General features: G+C 43.0%; 1 protein-coding gene across 1 annotated transcript; it reads left to right on the forward strand.

Moving 5' to 3' along the window:
• The first annotated feature begins 1,804 nt into the window (after window positions 1-1,804).
• snx15 (sorting nexin 15) lies at window positions 1,805-14,951 on the forward strand. The gene is made up of 8 exons (XM_083788670.1): window positions 1,805-1,995; window positions 3,736-3,892; window positions 6,772-6,887; window positions 7,586-7,825; window positions 8,515-8,593; window positions 10,229-10,417; window positions 11,249-11,446; window positions 13,567-14,951. Exons 1-8 carry the CDS (start codon window positions 1,894-1,896, stop codon window positions 13,695-13,697), a joined length of 1,212 nt encoding a protein of 403 aa, XP_083644796.1. The 5' UTR covers window positions 1,805-1,893; the 3' UTR covers window positions 13,698-14,951.
• The last annotated feature ends 1,123 nt before the right edge of the window (window positions 14,952-16,074 follow it).

The following is a 16,074-nucleotide window of genomic DNA, read 5'->3' on the forward strand; positions in this document are numbered from 1 at the left end:
TGACGCAAATTGTGATGTGCATTGTAGCTTGCTTCTGAACTAATGATGCCTCTTTTTTTTTATCAAATCAGATTCGGGGATGACATCAGAGTGGTGCCCTGCAAGAGAAGCCTTGCATGGTGACCTGGAGCCCCCTGCAGCACCCTCCAATGTATATTTTTATGACCAAATCATAATTTTGTATGATTTATTTTTTATATGGGGCAATCAATAAATGTTTATTCTCCAAAGAAACATCTCTGATGTCTTCTTTTCTGACACATATTTGGATATTATTTTATTCAGAAAGATAAAATAGATTGTGTAATTTAAATAATAGGCTACATCACTGGTTCCCAAACATTTCTGTGTATGTGTAAATAAAATTGTTGCTATTATATTTTTATTATTGTATTATTTATTATTGTATTATTATTATATTGTATTATTATTGTATTATTTATGTACATATATATACATGATGTACATATATTCTGAGGAGAAATGAGGAAGGAGAAATCGCATCCACGTCCTCGGGAAATACAGTGACAAGACAACAGTCCGTCAAACTGCCTAAACTGACCAGTTCACTGGAGATGTGAGTCAATGGCAAAGCTTTTGGAGTCAATTTGAGACAGCAATAGACAAAAACACGAGTCTCAGTAAGTCTGATAAATTCACATATTTAAAGTCACACGGCACAGCGGCTATGTAGTCGCGGGATTGGCTTTATCGGACCAGAATTATGACAAATTGACAATGCCATTCAAATGCTTACCAGTCGTTTTGGGTGCAAAGATAATAATTAATGCCCACATGAACAAACTGTTAAATCTGACTCCAGTTAAAAGGGCCACAGATGTGATTGCATTACGCAAACTGTATGAATATGATGACATTGAGATACAAGTAAAAATGGTAAATGGTGCATTTATATCGCGCCTTTATCCAAGGCGCTTTACATAGATTGTGCATTACATTCACCCATTTACACACACATTCATACACCGATTGCGGCGGAAGCCATGCAAGGTATGAACCAGCACATCGGGAGCAATTTGGGGTTCAGTGTCTTGCCCAAGGACACTTCGACATGGGACGACCTGCTCTACCTCCTGAGCCACAGCCGCCGTGTAAGAAGCCATATCTAGTTTAATTTTAAATATTCATCTTTAGGGCCCCAAATCTCACCGTGTTGTTTTTGTGCAAAAAGGATGTTCGTCCCTGGGTGGATTCGAACCACCAACCTTTCGGTTAACAGCCGAACGCGCTAACCGGTTGCGCCACAGAGACTTTGGTGCTGGAACATGACGTGAGTGACCTTTAAAAACTACATGATCCTCTATGCGTCGGGCGTCATCGCGTCGTGTTCGTAACGTAACCAGGGTCGCCATGTCAGCTTATGCTAAGCGACTTAGGGCTCGTTTTCTGAAAGGTTAGCTTTATATCATTGGTAGTTAATTCTGTTACGGCTGGGTTGCGGGTTTTTTTGCCTTGTTTCTAAAGTCTCGTTTAATTATTATTTAAACCAGTGGTTTTCAAATATTTACATGTCAACCTAACTAGCCTAACCGGCCTAACCTCAGTAAAACTATAACCACCGCAGTACCAGATTTCCAAATATTCCATAATATTTTTCTCCTCAAGATGTTTTGAAAATAGCAAATCAACAAGCTACGAGCTTGTAGATCTGCTGCTTCAAATTAAATAGCACAAGTGAGTGAGTCGCTGCTTTTTGGCTTGTTTTCATAGACCTTGGTTTTCATAGATCTGGTTTCTTATTTCTCTCACAAACTCTGGCAACACTGCAACCCGGTAGTGAGAGTGGAGGAGGAGCGTGTCGAAGAAGGAAGGAACCAGTGTTGTTATCACTTTATTTTAGCGTGTTTTCATTCATAAAATAATATTATAATAATGTCTCGTAACAAAATGAAGGAGGAATACTACCGTTCGTTCACCGTGGCGGATCCACGCACACACGAGAAGGGACACACGGAGTACAGGGTCACTGCACGGGTCTGTGCTTTTATCCTGTGTTTAGCAATTATATTAATATATAGTCCAGTGGATTTCTACCTTTTTCATATGAAGGTCCATTATTTATTCAGCATTTGAGCCACGGACCACCATTGATGACATTTAGCCTCTCGGCAACAATTCCATGCTGTAGAAGGAGATAGGAGGAGATAGGAGATAGGCAAACCTTGACCACAATAACAGTTCTTTTACATTCTCTAATTGTGTAGACTGTAGAGTATTTGAAAATTAATTAATGCATATGTTTAACAATACTTTTTTAACTACTGAGAGTGTAAAATTAAACCATGGACACCTTGGCTATACGGGTCCATTTGGTTTTATCTTTGTCTATAAGTTCGGCACAAACAAGGGACTAAATAAATTTCATGCCACCAAAATGTGGAACGCCCTACCAACTGTCATTAAGACATGTGAATCCCTTAATTGACTCCTTCAAAACCGCTCTCAAAGGGCAATTCGAAACTGGCCCCAGTAAAATCGAATCCCCCACCCATAAATGTTATGACGAATTGAACATGGTGGACCCTATTGCAAACAAGTGTAAAGCTTTATGGGTGCTTGAAATGTACTGTAATTCTCCAAAACTGTTGATAAATTCTTCAATAAATCAATGTGTATGATGATTTGAAAATGCTGGACCCTAGTATTGTAAACAAGTTTGATGCTTTATGGTGTTGTCCACTCACAGTTAACAGTTTTTGTATTGAGTTGTGCTTCAAGCTGTTAATAAATGCGTCAATCAATCAAGGGTCCATTTGGTTACGAACTCTCGGTTGTTGCAAATCAAATTACAGTATTAAAAAATGTACTTGAGTATAAGTACACAATAATTGGCATCAACTTCAAGATATGAGAGTAGTAAAAGACTAAAAGTAAAATGTCCCATTTAAAATGTATGAAAATCCTTTGAAAGTAGCCAAATTAGCCTATACAGTATGGCTGAAGTGGTTAATGTACGTTTGTAATAATAATCAAAATCTGTTATTTAGATAGCATGTTGTTTAGACAGTTGCTAGGTTCCTTCTTTAGCTGCTATCATATCTATCTATAAATGCACCAATTGAAGTCGGTCTGTCTGTCTGTACGTACGTCTGAAATCCACGTAACTCGAGAACCATTCACCCCACCAACTTAAAATTCGACACACGCGTTCCACACCCCCACAGGGAGTGCAGTGCCCGGTGTCGAGTCAGTCGGACCCAAGGTTGTCCAGAACCGCTCCGGACTGGGCCCCTGCCCCAGTGTCCATATATGGAGCTGGCCTTTTCTGACATCATTCTGACGTCTGCATAGACTCCATATTTGGGCATGCCTGACAAAGAACTCCATATATGGGCATAAAAGGACACAGACATAATATCTGGGTGGGGCATGCATTTCCAACTTGCATCATTCCAAGTAGGCCAGTGCCCAACGGGCACCGTACTGTAGAGGCTCCAACGGGCACCGCTCTAGTAGATTATAATGTACAGAATGTTATAGCATGTTGTTTAGACATATGCTACTTTCATTGTTTACCCGCTATCCTATATGGGGCTTAGGGTCCCATTGGCCGTGGGGCTTACTGTCCCATTGGCCGTTTAATGCTAGTCTCCCATTGGCTTAGAGGCCAGGCCAATCATGAATATCTCACCACTACATCGCTACTAGTACTACTACTCTGATAAAAAACCCCACAGATTAGCAGTTTCTAATGAATGTTGTGTTGTGGTGCAGTTTGTGTCCAAGCGCCACCCGGAGGACGTGAAGGAGGTTGCGGTGTGGAGGAGGTTCTCTGAGCTGAAGAAACTTCACGGAGAGTTGAGCTACACACACCGCAACCTGTTCAGGAGAGAAGAACAATTCCCCCACTTCCCACGGGCTCAGGTCTTTGGTACGGTGCACACACACACACAAACACACACACACACACTGCAATATTTTTTTTGAGTGGTGCAACCACTTCAAGGAACAGCAATGTCCCAATGTCCATGTGTACAAAAGTGGCGCTGTTGTGCTAGAAACAGAGAGAGAGATAGTGTTGCACTGTTGCCTGCTAATTACAGAGAGAGAGAGAGAGAGAGAGAGAGAGGGGGGAGGGGGAGAGAGAGGTGTCTGCTAATTCCCTCACACAGTAACTCTGTCATTTTCTCAACCGTTTCGGACGTGGGACGGCTCGCCGGAACCGGATTGCACCACTCAGTTCACACAGGTGTGATTTTGCTTTCCAAATAATTGACAAGAAAGCGGAAAGCTTACAACAGGAAGCTTACAACACTTGTAGATCTGATATTTCTGCCTTTTGTTTCTAAAATAATTACGATTAGGCGATAATGTAATAATTGGGACGTGTCTATGATTGTCATGCCGTGTTGGCATTTTTGTAACCGAAAACCAATGAGCCACACAACATAAGCGACATAGTCTGTGAGTCAGAGGTAAACTGCGCCACCTAGTGGCTCTAATGCTTTAGTCAATGTGCTGTGACGTTTGTGTGAGGGTAGGTACCCTCACACAAACATGCAGTAATCCAGGGGCCTGTTTCACGAAACTTGGATTAACTAATCCAGGATTTAGGCCAAAACCAGGCTTTTTCAATCCTGGTCTTTACAGCCTGGTTTATTCCGTTCCACTAAAGCCAAGCGAGGCTCAGAATTGGCGGATTTGGCGAGCCGGGATCAGCAAGCCTGGCTTAATAGACATGACAGTCTGGCTTTTTGTCTCTAGACCCATTATGTGGATCACAGATTTACTGATCCTTTTTCTTCATGGGGTATTAAGGCAGTTTGCATCCTTAATTGTTGCATTACAGCCCCCTTCTGTATTATCTCATTATCTTTACGAATCTATTCAAGACTTACTGATACAAGGATTTAAGCTTCTAAAATAAATACTGCTGCTGTAATTAAAGAGAGAACATACTCTCAATAGTGGATAGACTGAATGATTAACTACCCCAAAAATATAGTTTACATTTTACCACTACTATTAACTTAAAACAGAATTCTTAATATTGTAAGCATAATAATATTGTCGCATTGTGATATTTGGCCATAACTCCCTCCTCTGAGGGAGCTACCTTTGGGGAAGGGGGTTGTTGTCCAGACAGGGGTCAGACTGGTGAGGTCATGGGTTCATGTAGCATGCCAAAGTTTGTGCTATTGCCATTGAGAATGCATTGGGCGTTTAAGTTAAATAACTCAGAAACTACAAAACATTTCAAAGTAAAAAGTTCCAGCATGTGTCTCCACAGTAAGCTGAATTTTACAAAGTGTGAATGGAGTTTCTAGGTGAAAGTAATTTTTTGAATTGCCACTATCTGCCTATAAATGTCTCAAATTTGAAAGCACTATATTTCTAAAACTATGAAACATTTCAAAGATTCCTTTTCAGGCACATATGTCCACCGTAGGATGAACCTAAATAGGTTTGAATGGGGTTTCTAGGTGTAAGTATGTAGGACTAGTAGTGGGTGAAACGTTACAATGGTAATATGTTGTAAAACAATGAGTAATGGTAATATTTAGTGGTTTTCACTTTTACAAAAAAATAAAAAAATAATATAATATAATAATTCTTCTTAACCGTGCACTTGCACGACAGCAAACCTATTCATGGGGAACATTCACCTGCTGATCTACAAGCTCACAAGCTGTCATGATGTTGTGCAGCCTATATATTTTGGTTATTTGATTTTATATAGTGCTTAAATTAGTCCTTTAATGCAGACCGATACAAATAAGGCAACATAAACACATAATAATTGAATAAATCTGGAAAACATCATTGGTTTGTGATCAGTTTGACTGCTTAATGAACAGTAAAGACAGGATCAGGATTAGGTTAAACCTGGCTGTTAGCCTGGTCCGGAGCAGGCTAAATCCAAAGCATTTGTTTCCATGGTAACTAATGTAGCATCACTTTCATGAAACCGAATCAAGCCTCAACATATCCAGGTTAACTGGTTAAATTAATCTGGCAAGATTAACCAGCTTTCATGAAACCGGTTAATCGCTGATCCAGGATATATTAAACCAGGATATGTGTTAAATCCTGGCTTAATCTCTAATCCAAGTTTCGTGAAACAGGCCCCTGGTCTCTATAGACCAATTATTTGTTTAAAAACATTGAGACTGGTCGCATGGGTGACTGTTTCATGTAATCAATTCCCAACAGATCTCCAAACCTGTTGTTTTGGGGGAGCGCTGGTTTCAGTTCATTCAACCTCCTCTTGTGTGTTGACTAGTGAGGTGCACCCTAGGAGACATTTATACTTCATTGTGCAACAGTATTGCACGCAGAGAACAGCTGATATACAAGCTCACATTGCATCGCGGATGCGACTGTTGTGAGCGTAGAGGTCTGCGTGCGCGACATAATCGAGGGACAAATAATTAGAAAGAAGAAAAACAACTAATTATTTGTTTGGTTTGGTTTATTGTCATATAGTTTCAGTTCAGTTTCAGTTTCATAGTTTTCAGTCTCATAGCTTAAGTTGTAGGTCTGCTATTTTTGAAAAATTGTGAAAATGTGTTGCAAATCTTTGAATATATATTATTTCACAGCAAACGTTTTTAACTCAAATCTTTGCTTCTGAGGGGTTCCTGGAATAACATATATTCAGATGGGTTCGGTGGCCAATTACATATACTTTTTGGGGTCCTTGACATGAAATATTGAGCACCACTGACATAGAAACATAAGGTATTTCAGAAAACTGTTACATTTCAGGCCTAAATGGGTAAAACATCTATCTCTCTCTCTCCCCATCAGGTAGGTTTGAGGAGACAGTGATTGAGGAGAGGAGAAAGGCAGCAGAGAGCATGTTGACGTTCAGCACCAACATCCCTGCTCTGTACAACAGTCCCCAACTCAAAGACTTCTTTAGAGTGAGACAGACACACACACACACACACACACACACACACACACACGTATTCTTAGGGCGATGTCATGTGATCTACCTGCACAGCCTTCGTGATCTACTGGTAGATGGCGATCTACTTTTGGGCACCCCTGCAATATTATGAACCTATTCCTCCTTGGACCCCCTACTTACTAGAACCACCTCATGGACCCCTGTGGGTACCTGCACCCCACTTTGAGAACCACTGCCTTACACCATTGAGCCAGTGTTGTTTTCGTCAAATAAAAATAAGACGAAAAATGTTCGTCAACTAGCTTTTTCCATTGACAAACTACATAAAAACTAAATAAAAACTAAGCCATGATGACTAAAACTATGACTAAATATACTGACAATTTCGTCAACAAATACTACTAGACTAAAATGTTAGGAAGGGACTAGTGGACAAGAGATCCAGTATAAGTCATTTTACACAAATCAGCCATTACGACAGCATCAACGGCCGCCAAAATAACTTTTTGTCGACTAAATCAACTGTAGATTTAGTCGACTAAAATCCTATGATATTTAGTCACATTCCAGGTGACTAAAATGTGACTGAAACTAAATTAAAACTATGGAAGAGACTATGACTAAAACTAAAATAAAAACAACACTGCATTGAGCCAGCTCTGTCTCTCTCTCTGTCTCCCCCCCCCCCCCCCCCCCCCCCCCCCTTAGGGCGGAGAGGTGACCCGACCCCTGGACCCCTCCTCTATGCCCCCCTCCTCGTCCCCCCTGCCCCCCCCTCTCATCCCGTTGCCGCGGCGCCGGGCGTCGGACTGCGAGCCCGTGGAGGAGCAGGCGGGCACCGAGGCCCCCGCCCTGCCCCAGGACCTGGGCTCCTCCTCCCACCTGCAGGGGGAGGGGCTGGAGCTAGGCCAGCCCGAGGTGGCAGCCGAGGCCTACCACGAGATGGAGGTAGCACCATCCACAATACTATCACCATTCTTTTTAGGGTCGGCGGTGGCTCAGGGGTAGAGTGACCGGTTCGAAACCCGGGCTCCCCCAGAGTTAGTGTCAAATTATACAACAGGGCGTTTCGAGGAAGCAATCTGATTGGTTGAAGCAGCCTTCTAGCCGTGGTTCAAACGAGCACCACTCCACACCTAATCAAAACAAAGGATTCGGATGCTCTGTTTTCCCAAACTCGGTGCCTAGGCTAGCTAGTTTCTTGGGACATTTGGGGTCGTAGTGACTATCTGCCATTAAAAAAATATGTTTTTTCAGCGATTTTCTTAGTTTTAAGGGTAACTGTTAAACCACAATCACATTAAACCACACCCTCGAGTGTAATATTGCTTAAGTGTCCTTGAGCAAGACACTGAACCCCTAATTGCTCTTGATGTGCAGGTTGGTGCCTTGCATGGTTTCCTCCGCCATTGGTGTATGAATGTGTGTGTGAATGGGTGAATGTAAAGCTATATAAATGCACCATTTACCATTTACGATATCTGTAACTGGGTAGACTAGCCTACTACTACCGGTACTAACTAATCAATATCACGATATTGTGAGGACGATACAATATATATTGCGTCGATATACTGTATATCACGATAACGATATGTCGTCCCACCCCTATTTATCACCATATCGCCCACCCCTAGATGGAATACTCGCCCACCCAGGAGGAAGAGGAGGAGGAGGAGGAGGATGAGCTGAGCCACGCCTCTCTGAATGATGAAGGTGCATACAGTATTAATTAACGCATTAAACAATTCAGGACGGGAACCCATTTTGGTGTTTTAAGCATTATGTTCTACTTTAGCTATTGAAAAATAGCAGATCTACAAGCTCATGGCGTGACACAGAGTGCCACACTACGAGCTTGTAGTTGTAGGTCTGCTATTTGTTTGTTATCGTGAAAAATGTGGCCCAAATCCTTGACTGTATATTCTTTCAGAGCGAACGTTTTTAACTCAAATCTTTGCTTCTGGGGTGGGGGGGGGGGGGTCCCTGGAACAACATACTTTCAGATGGGGGACGTTGGTGGCCAATTACATATAATTCTGGTCCTTGACATGAAATAGTTTGAGAACCACTGACATGGAAACATGTTTTTTTCAGAAAACTGTTTTTTTAATGGGCCTCAGGTCTAAATGGGTTGAACAAGGAACACTACCATCCCTATTCTAGGGGCGAACATAACCATCTACTGGGGAAAAGAACACAAGGCCAAAATAGCCCCATCTACCAGGCTTTTAATGTTCGTGCACGGTAAAGGTTTACAACTCTTCTCTTATCATGGGCCATTATTTATTCAGCATTTGAGCCACAGACCACCATTTGATGACATTTAGCCCAACTAAAGAACATTTTGTCCACAATTCCATGCTGTATTGCACCATTAGGAGAGATAACAACACAATAACCGTAATGTAGCATGAAAGTTAAAGGCATATTTCACTAGCTGCCCCACCCCCTTCCTATACAAACCCACAGATCTGTCTGGGGTGTTCACATAAGTAGTAGATGATAAAATGACCAAAAGTTTAAAATGTTACACTCTCAAGAGTAAAAGATCTAATAAGGGTCCATTTGGTTAGCAACTCTCCTCTCCATCATTTAGCTGGGGACCACCTGTAACCCCCTCAAGGACCACTGGTCCAGGGGTTGACACTACGGGCTGTATTTTGCGTGTCTTAAGTACCAGGTCTTATTCCCTAACTTGAGTAAACTAAAGACCTGGAGGCGTGATCAATGCCATTTGGCTATTCTGAGTGGCCAAAGAGCATTGATCACGCCTACAGGTCTTTAGTTTACTCAAGTTAGGGAATAAGACCTGGTACTTAAGACACGCTAAATACAGCCCATATGTTCTACTTCCCAAAGCTCATGCCCACTTGCCCCGAAAAGTGTCTTCTGTGTGCATTTCCAATGGGGGGGGGGGTTGTGTCATAAAACCATGTGACTCCCATTGGAAATGCATTGAGGTGGCCATGACACACGGAAGACACAGGACACAAGTGTGTCGTTCAAACCGTTAGTGTCGACGCCTGACTTAGCCGTGGAAACCACAGGTGTTTTGTATTTCACTAAAGTTTAGTAAAACTCTTATTGGTTTAGTGACTAAACCAATAAGAGTGCGGGCTCATAGGTTGGTGAACCAATAGGAAGTTGGCGTTGGTGTCCAGCACTAGTTAGTTTGTTTCCGCCCCTCTAATGCCCAGAAAAACACACAGGGCTCTTTCAGGCTATACACCTGACCGTGTGGAACACGGGTTGAAAACACACAGGGCTCTTTCAGGCTATACACCTGACAGTGTGGACCACGGGTTGAAAACGGCCACTGCACCATTCACCGTTACTACTCTTTCATAGACGCACCACTAGGCCCCTCCTCCCCTGACCCGCCCTGCTGTACCAGAGCAGCCCACCAATCGCAGGAGTCCCGGGAGGAATTTGATTCGCTGTTTGACTCCATGGGAGAGGGGCACGTGCCATCGCCGCCCCCGCCACCTCCGCTGTCTGACAACGACCTGGCCATCTTCGACCCCTGCTGCAAGCAAGGTGAAGTAACAAAGTACATTTACTCAAATATCTGTCATAGGAGGGAAGGGGGGGCTGCAAACAATATCTATCATATGGGGGGCGGGGGGCTGCAAACAATATCTATCATATGGGGGGCGGGGGGCTGCAAACAATATCTATCATATGGGGGTCGGGGGGCTGCAAACAATATCTATCATATGGGGGGCGGGGGGCTGCAAACAATATCTATCATATGGGGGTCGGGGGGCTGCAAACAATATCTATCATATGGGGGGCTGCAAACAATATCTATCATATGGGGGGCTGCAAACAATATCTATCATATGGGGGGCGGGGGGCTGCAAACAATATCTATCATATGGGGGGCTGCAAACAATATCTATCATATGGGGGGCGGCAAACAATATCTATCATATGGGGGGCGGGGGGCTGCAAACAATATCTATCATATGGGGGGCTGCAAACAATATCTATCATTAGCCGCGGCTTATAGTCCGGAAATTACGGTATTTATTTCACCCAGGTGAAGGAGGAGTCCTGGCTCTGTCCTCTTATCGTCTATCCTCTGTCAGTAAAATCTAGAGTAGGTTAAAACCCAAACTGGGTGGGAACCCCTTTTGGTGTTCTAAGCATTACGTTATACTTTAGCTTTTTGAAAAATCGTGAAAATGTAGCGCCTTGAAATGAAATAGTTCGAGAACCACTGACACAGAAACAAAGGTTTTTGAGAAAACTGTCAGGATTTAGAAGACAATTGTCTTTTACTTAAGTACATTTTGAACACAAAATTCCCCCAAAAATATGTCTCTCCTGAGGGTGTGTGGTTTTGTTTCTGTGTCCCGTTATCAGATCAGGTGACTTCCCCCAACGACCACTCAGAGCTGTTCTCGCTGCCACTGGCCAATCAGGACACCGGGGAGGCGGGCTACTTGACGGAGGCGGCCAATGAACTCACGGCGGCCATTGAGAGAGAGAGGGAGGGCGAGTTCAGCTCGGCCATACTGCGCTACAGGACGGCTGTGGACATACTCATTACTGGAGTAAAAGGTACTCTGATTACATTACATTATGATACTAGGATACAGGACTGCTAGTAAATGGTACAAATAATAATTGCGACTGCAGGTCGCATTTACTACGAAATTGTGCATTTCCCGTCAGTTGTTTGTTTGGTTGGTTGGTCACCCCAGGCATGACCATATATAGTCATGCCTCGTGACATCACGTGACATCATCAGGGATGGAGATCCCTGATGTATGGAGATCCCTGATGTCATCAATATTAAGCCCATATAGATCCCTTATGTCATCAACCCTGTACACTCAAGACACTGCCCCTGCTGCCACCCTTAGATCTCCATATATGGAGCTGACCTGTTCTGACATTCCATATGTTGATCTGATCTCATCAAACCCTGTACACTCAAGACATGCTCCATATATGGTCAGTACAGAATTAATTCCATATGTTGATCTGACCCACCATGCCAAAGCGCCCGAGCTCGCCCAGTAGTCTGCCGTCACCCAGGCAGATGTGCGCACGCCCTCAGGCGTCTTACTGGTAATAAAACTAATACAAATTAAAAATGTATCTGCAAGCAGTGATAAGACGGTGTCAAGCACTCAAGCCATGAAAGAAAAGCTTTACTGTGTGCGTGTGTGTGTGTGTGTGTGTGTGTGTGTGTGTGTGTGTGTGTGTGTGTGTGCAACCTAGAGGGCCCAATTTGACCTTCGAAACGTACCCCACTGTATAGCACGTTGGATAGTAGTTAATGGTTCACTTTACTTCCAGTTTACTGACTATCAGTTACACCCCCCACCGACACACGCACGCACACACACACACACACACACACACACACACACACACACACACACACACACACACACACACACACAGCTATTCTAGGAAGAGGAACATTACTCTCTCTGTCTCTCGCGCACACACACCCACACACACAGAGAGAGAGAGCTGTTATGGTGTCAGTCAGAGGTAGCGTGGCCGAGCGGTCTAAGGCGCTGGATTAAGGCTCCAGTCTCTTCGGAGGCGCGGGTTCGAATCCCGCCGCTGCCACTGAGCATTTTCTCCTCCAGTGACAACCTTCTGTTGATTTTCTACTTTTTAAAGGTATTTTGTATTTGTATTCAAGTAAACATCGAACAAAAACACAAGGCGCTTTTTTCTTTTTGTCTTATTTTCATTATAGATTTTTGGAGGATCATGTATGTACAGTATGTCCGTCTACTTTCTCTTTCCTTTGTCCTTTTAGCCAGAATATAAATAATTTGGCGGCAGTAACATTAGCGTTTTCTCTCAGTCAGTTGATTCTTCATATCCATATGAGTGAAACGGCCGGGATGATTTAATTGTCTATTTTTCAAAAGACAGTCCTTATTTGAGGCGATCTAAAATCCCCCTGGGGATTACAATGCAAATAAAAAAGTACACCTAGCACCCTCTAGAGATATTGTCGTCAGATTTACTTAGTCCATGGGTCTTCAACAGGGGGTCCACAGAGTTACCACGGGGGGGGGGGGGGGGGGGGGGTTCCAAATAAGGGTCCTTGAAGCCCCTTGCGTTACTTGGACAGTTGTTCCACTCACTACCTTTTACCATATAAATTAATTCATTTGCCAAAAAATAACTGATCTATAAGTTCACAAAGACTGAGGGGACTCCTGTCCGTGCTCTCTCTCTCTCTCTCTCTCTCTCTCTCTCTCTCTCTCTCTCTATTGATATCAATTTCTTTATTTATTTTTGGCTTGGCCCTTCCTTCTTTAGTGATCCTAGACGGGTTCGTGCATCCTCACTGCCGTCCACCTCCCATTATACAGGCTGACTAGAAAGCTGAATAACTCGAAATCTACGGAGCTCTCCATGATTCTGGATAAAATGAGCGATGTTCTGAGGTCTTTGCTGATTATGTGGTGATCCCGATCGGAACATTGGCGGTTTCTAGCGCAAGGATGGCTTCATTTTAGCTCGCTAGCATTGACGCTATTTATTTAGCATCTAAGATGGCCGCCCCAAACAGGATGTGAATCCAGCGTGTGTCACATTACAACCGGCTTGGCAGTCTGCGGTTGGCTCTGCGTCCACCAGGTGGCAGTAGATGGGTTAACACACACACTCTATCTCTCTCTCTCTCTCTCTGTCTCTCTACCAGGTGACAGTGATCCAGGTCGTAGAGAGTTGGTGAAACGACGGACAGCTCAATATCTGAAACACGCTGAGATGCTCGTGGACACACACGCCTCTCCCACGCACACACACACACACACGCAACAACACCCGTAGTCACACACGCATGCACACTCACACGCACACACACACACGCCTCTCCCACACACACGCACGCACACACGCAACAACACCCGTAGACACATGCACGCACACACACACGCACGCACATACACACACACCTCTCTCTCGCACACGCACACACTCACTCTGTCTCGGACCATTTAGGGACTCGGGACTCTTCCCCCCACCGAGTCCACTCAGATCACGAGTCACTACATTGCAATGAAATAATTGTATTATATCCATGTTATGAGGAGCAGAGAGCTGTCTGGCGCTTATAGACAGCTAGCTTGTTAAGTAACGGAGCGCAGCTGACACGCCTGCCTGCTCTCGCAGTGTTTTATGTATTTGATTTGATTTGATTTATTTGATATATTCATGATACAATTCATAAATGAGCAGTACAGAATTATCAGGATTGCACAACAAGTCAGAGGACCTAATTCACAATAATTTACAACAGATACTATACTATAACTAACTTGCCCATCAGCTAATTCTTCAACATGCTATATATTTTTTAATGTTCAAAGACTGGGCAAATTTAATTTCCCTTGGGATTTTGTTCCAATCCTCCACCCCTGTATATTTAAATGAGCTTCTACCTACCCTATTTTTAAGGTTTGGTGGTTTAAGACCACCTACACTAGCCCTTGTGTTAAAACTATGGGACTGGTTAACATACGGGAAGTAACCTTTAAAATATTTTGGGTATTGTTCTTTTAAAATGTTATAGGCCATAATGAGTCTCAGTTGTTGTACAAAGTTCTGGTCTGGACTACGTCTTGACTTGAACTCGCTCTCCCCTCAGACTGGGTCTTGACTCGGACTCCCTGGACTTGACTACAACACGAGCTAGGGATGCCCTAGTGTTTCTTTTCTCCCGATCCGATTCTGATCATTTGATTTTTAATATCTGCCGATACCGATTTTGCCCAATCCGATATTCCGATACAAGTGCACAGTTGCACACATGTTAGTTAACAGTTAAGACTGTCCATTGTGCCAATAGATGGTGTGGGCTCACATGAGATTGCCTTGATGTTAAGAGTGGCATTAGGAGGTGTATTTCTTAACTAGGGTATGATGTAAATTTTGGGACACATCCTCAGTAGTGTGCCTTTGAATCAGCGGGTGTTTCGGCCTTCCAACACTATACACCCTCATCAAAGGTGGCCAGCTAAAGGGTGATCAAGCCTTAGCTTGTGTCCCATGCCCAATCATTGAGATTTGCCTCCCAAGCACACACACTGGAAATTATTTTAATGATCTGAGATTATTCAATATTATCATAGCCTTAATTGAACGATTAGTAATACACTACTCTGTCTGTCTGTCTGTCTGTCTGTCTGTCTGTCTGTCTGTCTGTGTGTCTCTCTCTCTCTCTCTCTCTCTCTCTCTCTCACGCCTTTTAGTTGAGATTTGTGGTGAATGTTGTTTTGGTTTTTTTTAAGTGTTAAATAGCTCTATACTGTTGTGTTGTGAAAACGATCCGTGGTGCTCAGAGGACAAAGGTGACCTCCGAACCCCATCTCAAAATATTTCGGGACCTCCAGAAGCAAAGATTAGTTAAAAATGTTTGCTTTAATATTGCACAACGCCGATGTGCAAGCTGACAACGTGGCGTATAAATCGCCACGTTGGGAGCTTGTAGATCAGCTATTTTCACTAGTTTGGGTCACAGGGAGACACCAAGTTTCTCTTTTGGGTCACGGGCTAGGGTTTGAGATCCACTGATCTATAGCAATGATTGTGATTAATATCACAAATAGAGCTATTTAACAAACAACATCACTTCACAACAAACTTTAACAAACTATTTTGAATATATGTTGAGATCCATTCCTCTGCCTTCCTTTTGACAAAATGTTTCATGTTGTGTTTTAAACTGTTTATCATTTGCACAACAATTTGCCATGTTATGTTTTGTAAGTAAATACCATTTAAGTTAATATTATGATGGCTATCTTGAGTGTTTCATTTGGTTTCAGAACTTGTGTTGACAACCAGTGGTGTGAAGTAAGTACATTTACTCAAGTACTGTACTTAAAGATGTACTTTTTCTTAAACCATTTAGACCTGAGAACAGATTCTACTAATGTCTTCTAAATCCTGACAGAAATCCCCCAAAAATATATGAAATTGGCCGTCGACCCCCATCTGAAAATCTGTTGTTCCAGGGACCCCCCCCCAGAAGCAAAGATATGTGAGTTAAAAACGGTCGCTCTGAATATATATTCAAAGATTTGTGCCGCATTTTCACGATTTTTCAATAGCAGATCTACAAGCTCGTAAAGCAGCACTTGGTGCTGCGCTATGAGCTTGTAGATCTGCTAGTTTCAATAGCTAAAGTATAACATAATCCTTAAAA

This window comes from Protomyctophum parallelum (assembly GCF_964188405.1).
Source record: "Protomyctophum parallelum genome assembly, chromosome: 18".
NCBI lineage: Eukaryota > Metazoa > Chordata > Actinopteri > Myctophiformes > Myctophidae > Protomyctophum > Protomyctophum parallelum.